The 4,813-nt window shown below is 39.7% G+C and overlaps 1 protein-coding gene across 1 annotated transcript; it reads left to right on the top strand.

The window, feature by feature from the left end:
- The first annotated feature begins 937 nt into the window (after window positions 1-937).
- six3a (SIX homeobox 3a) lies at window positions 938-4,813 on the top strand. The gene is made up of 2 exons (XM_049002816.1): window positions 938-1,881; window positions 3,722-4,813. Exons 1-2 carry the CDS (start codon window positions 1,190-1,192, stop codon window positions 3,912-3,914), a joined length of 885 nt encoding a protein of 294 aa, XP_048858773.1. The 5' UTR covers window positions 938-1,189; the 3' UTR covers window positions 3,915-4,813.

Here is a 4,813-nt window from a genome sequence, read left to right as displayed (position 1 = left end):
GTCAAGATAATTTAGTGTGTGTAATACTGTCTAGTATTTAGTGACCATAAATTATTGTAATTTCTTAACTACCAGATTCCCTTGGAGAAAAGCGCGCACATGTAGGACGTTAGAAGTATGATATATTTCAGGCTATTTTACATGATGATGATGGTGGCAGTGATTATATCGATTGAATAATAGGCCTATTAATAGAGTGAAATATTTGTTAAAATATTGCTCCTTTTCAAATAATATTGCCATTTTCTAAATATTGTCAGAAAGTAATTCCACTGACGGCTAAGTTTCTGCATTTTAACAAATGCGACCTCTAAACAAAAAAAATCTGAGAATTTAGGGACTTGCACTACAGCCGTTTAGAAGGGTTCGCTGCCATACAGAGTGAACTAGTCATAATTTTAGGAACCTAACTCTACAAGCTATAACAGCCTCAAACGCTTTCGTCACACCAATAATAATGGATATTGCTAATTGGAATTAATCAGTCTGCCGTTACTAAAATACGTTCTCACGCATATAGTTCACTCGAATTCAGCGGGGGACGGCGACGACATTATCAGTGGCATAACGGACCAGAATGAGCTCAACTCCTCTCGCCGAATTAAAAGTGCTCAGACACTACAAATACGGCGAAACTATGCGCAAATCATGTGTGAATTGACTCGGTTAGGAGCCTTGTATTCAAATGTGTATTGCCGTGTTCCTGCTTGGCCCATTCTGCACCCCCGCAACCCCTTCCCCCTCCCTTTCCTCTTTCCTACATATCTTCTTTAGCCTTAACGAGCCTCGTTAAGATCGCAATAATATTCCACCCTCTAATTGCTCATTCCATTCAACAAATAGGCCAGCATTGGCTTTTACTCCATGCGAGCCGGTTTAGAGGGAGGGTAGTGTTGAGATTGGGGTTTCTGATAACCCCCCGTGCGTGCAGCAGAAGTGGTGAAAGCCTCTACGTACTGGCTAATGATTGGCACGCTTGACAGTGATTGGCAGGGCTGCCATGACAACCTTACAACGACACCAAGAAGACCAATAGAAAAGCGAAACAAAATGTTTCAATGCTACACTCACGGTGGATTTAGGGGAGATATTATGAGGCTGGTGTCATTAGGCGATAGCTATTGAATCATTCAATCTTTACTCGTCGTTTCTTTTCCTTGATAATTTTCTTTCTCTCTCAGGTCATTCCATGGTTTTCAGATCCCCTTTAGAGCTTTATCCCTCCCATTTCTTCCTGCCAAACTTCGCTGATCGCCCTTTGCTCTTGGCGAGCAGCGCACCCAGCACCAGGTCTCCAGAAGACTTGTCAATGTTTCAGCTACCGACCCTCAACTTCTCTCCGGAGCAAGTGGCGAGCGTCTGCGAGACGCTGGAAGAAACCGGAGATATCGAGCGCCTGGGACGCTTCCTATGGTCTCTGCCCGTTGCACCGGGGGCGTGCGAGGCGATCAACAAGCATGAGTCTATCCTCCGAGCTCGCGCAGTGGTCGCCTTCCACACAGGGAATTTCAGAGACCTTTACCATATCTTGGAAAATCACAAGTTTACCAAGGACTCCCACGGCAAGCTGCAAGCAATGTGGCTAGAAGCGCACTACCAGGAGGCCGAAAAACTGCGCGGTCGCCCGCTAGGACCAGTCGATAAGTACAGGGTACGAAAGAAGTTTCCCCTGCCCAGGACCATCTGGGACGGGGAGCAGAAGACTCACTGTTTCAAGGAGCGGACACGAAGCCTGTTAAGGGAGTGGTACCTTCAGGATCCATACCCTAACCCCAGCAAGAAAAGGGAACTTGCTCAAGCCACCGGACTCACTCCTACACAAGTCGGGAATTGGTTTAAAAATCGGAGGCAGAGAGACAGAGCCGCCGCAGCAAAAAACAGGTCAGTTGGGTTTTTGTTCTGAAGTCTGCGGTAAAATAATCGTGCGCACGAAATAAAATAATAGTGACTTTCGCATTTTTTGTTTTCGAGAGGCGAATTTTTTTTCAGATCGTAGTCGGATTTAATAAGGAGCAGTCCGGGATTTTAGAATGTGGGAAAAGAGACGGTGGAGGAAACACGTAAAATGTACACTGTGGGTTACATAGGAGGCGGGTAAAGACTCGGCGACATTTTTGTCTTTATTTCAAATGTAAACAGAAACTGCTGCATGGAAATGCTTTATAAACGCGGGGTTTTCTGTCCAAAACACAAAAAAGTAACACAAATACATTTTAAGCACAAAAAGAAACATTTCAGAAATGATTAAAGAATTCCGCAGCCAAGCGATCAGTTTTAGTGTGTAGAAAGCAAGCAAGTGATGATACAGTTCTATTTGAAAAGGATATTTCATCGTGGCAGAAAATGCTCTAATTTGAAGTGAAAATGTATGAATCAACGTGTTCAATATTGCAATAATTGAGTTTGTATGAATGAGAACCAAAAAACAAAATGTAGCTTTTTATTAAATTACCATATGAATTTCAGCCCTGGCATTGTCGCTATCTGGCATTAAACTCACACAATTACCATTAATGTTTTATCTAATCTCAACAAGGGAAAGTTTTTATGTAGACCTCTAAATTACTTACCTAAAATACTTTCACTGTAACAGCAATCAAAACAAAATGGAGTGGACTGTACAGTATATTTTGATAAACGTCACTTTGAAAAAAATACATAGGCCTATATTTCACCATTTAAATACATATAAATGCTTCATGAAAATATAGCAGAATAAAGGCCTAAATCTGCGCTTTATCGAGGCGCACAAAAGTAGACACGCAGAGGTATTTTGTTTTCTGTGTGTAAAATGGTTACACGGAACGAGACATTAACACTACGCCCTTACATTTAATCCTCAAAATACACATTTATTGTAATTTATATTTTTATAATTATTACTATTAGCTACGATCTGTGGTTTTTCACTCAAACTAGAAAAATAGAATTAGCCAATTTTTAAATCCATTTTGTTAATCACTAAATTATTTGAATCATTTTGTAACAACTGTCAGAAATTGTGCAAAAAGAAAAATTGTAAATTATATACAATTCCTTGGTTTATAACGTGACTTGTTTAATGATTGTTAATATTGAAATATTTTTCCAGTGAACATAGGTGCGCATTTTGTTAATCGCGCTGAAGTACACTTAGGAAGTACGTGTACGTGTTAGATTTGAAACGTTTAGCTATTCGCCGTAATGGTTATATAACACAGATAAACAAATGCTGAAGTGACTTCACGTAAAGTTGCCATATCAGGATGATAAATTCTTACTCGTTATACAATTCCATTATTACCAAAAAGCTTCGGACTACTTTAGTGTGGCACACCCTTGTTAAACCGTAATTACTGTAAAGTAAAATATATACGATACAAAAATGTAACAAAAAATAGAAAATAAGTAGCTTAACAGCTATATACATTTATGTAACGTAACACTGTACCACTGTTGTAATTACAAAAAAAACCGTAGGCCTATAGTTTTGCATCTCGTGTAGTGTTTGTTTTTTCCTGGATATTTGCTTGTTGTTTACTCTCCTTTTTACTGTCTATGGCATGGTGTACACATCTTTCTACCTTCCCAGAGGGCTTAGATGACGACTCAGCATAAGAAGGGTTAAGCACGGTCATGACAGGGTGCTAGCAATAGTCAGAAGAAGGGAACAGTGACTCTTTTGCGGAGGGATACATGGAGATGTCTTTTAATTGCGATGTTATTTTCTTGTTTTGACCAGGCTCCAGCATCAAGCAATAGGGCAGAACGGCATGCGTTCCCTGTCGGAGTCTGGGTGCACTCCGCACAGCTCGGCCGAATCGCCATCAACAGCGGCCAGTCCGACTACCAGCGTATCAAGTATGACAGAGCGAGTTGAAACCGGCACCTCCGTGCTTTCAGTAACATCAAGTGACTCAGAATGCGATGTATGATACAGAAGACCAATATTAACAGGGAATACGGACCTGAAAAGACTATTAAATATCGGGGAAGAAAAGAGGACCAATTGGTTTGACTATTAAAAGAGATAGAAGTACGTCTTTTTCAAGCGCTTTCAAAAGGACCCACGACTTCCCCTTACCCCCACACTACTTGCATGATAATTTTTTTTTGTATCTGGGAAAAATACTCTTTAAGTTCAATATTTTTTACAAGGATGGCCGAGAAGAGGGAATTACCAGAGCCCGGTGTTTATCACATTTTTGGTCTATATCTGTTTTAGCCCAAGTGATGACGCTCAGCCAAGACGCGATCCTGATTTATTTTATGTTCATCAGACAATCATTTGAGTCGTAAGCACCTTTTTACAAACACTTCTGTCACTGCCTGTGGGGTACTGGTCAAATGTGGAATCGAATAGTTATGACTGTAACAGATTTTTATTTTTATTTCAAGATTTTATATTGAATTATGTATATCTTAAATAATGCGATCATTCTCCCAGTCTGTAATATATGTGTAGAGATATGCTTGTAAATAATATTCGCTCTCCTTATTCGTTTGCTTTTCTATCCTTCTTCACTTTTGACTTGGTGTTCCTTCATAAAAAAAATATTTGTCAAATTGTAAGACGAAGTGCTCTAGGTTTTCGTTCGTTTGTTGGTTTGTTTCATATTTTAATTGGGATAATGACGCTAGGCAACCATCGAGTGTTATCGGTCACCTTTTATGCAAAATCAGTTAATTACGAATTTGGAGTATTTTCTCATCGACGTGTTCAGTCACTTCCGTGCTCGCTTAAGGCGCTTATTAATCAATGTTTCTTTACCTGCGTGTTTATGTTTATGTACAAATTTCTAAATCAAATACAGTATTCCATTTTCTTATATAA

The sequence above is a fragment of the Brienomyrus brachyistius genome, unplaced genomic scaffold (assembly GCF_023856365.1).
Source record: "Brienomyrus brachyistius isolate T26 unplaced genomic scaffold, BBRACH_0.4 scaffold71, whole genome shotgun sequence".
Classification (NCBI taxonomy): Eukaryota; Metazoa; Chordata; class Actinopteri; order Osteoglossiformes; family Mormyridae; genus Brienomyrus; species Brienomyrus brachyistius.
The sequence above is the reverse complement of the archived record's forward strand: the minus strand, read 5'-3'. Positions and strand labels throughout refer to the sequence as shown.

Bases quoted from the DNA above. Each gene is read 5' to 3' on its own strand.
- six3a (XM_049002816.1), top strand. From the start codon at position 1,190: ATGGTTTTCAGATCCCCTTTAGAGCTTTATCCCTCCCATTTCTTCCTG. The intron at 1,882-3,721 runs GTCAGTTGGGTT...TGTTTTGACCAG, and splicing joins GCCGCCGCAGCAAAAAACAG to GCTCCAGCATCAAGCAATAG.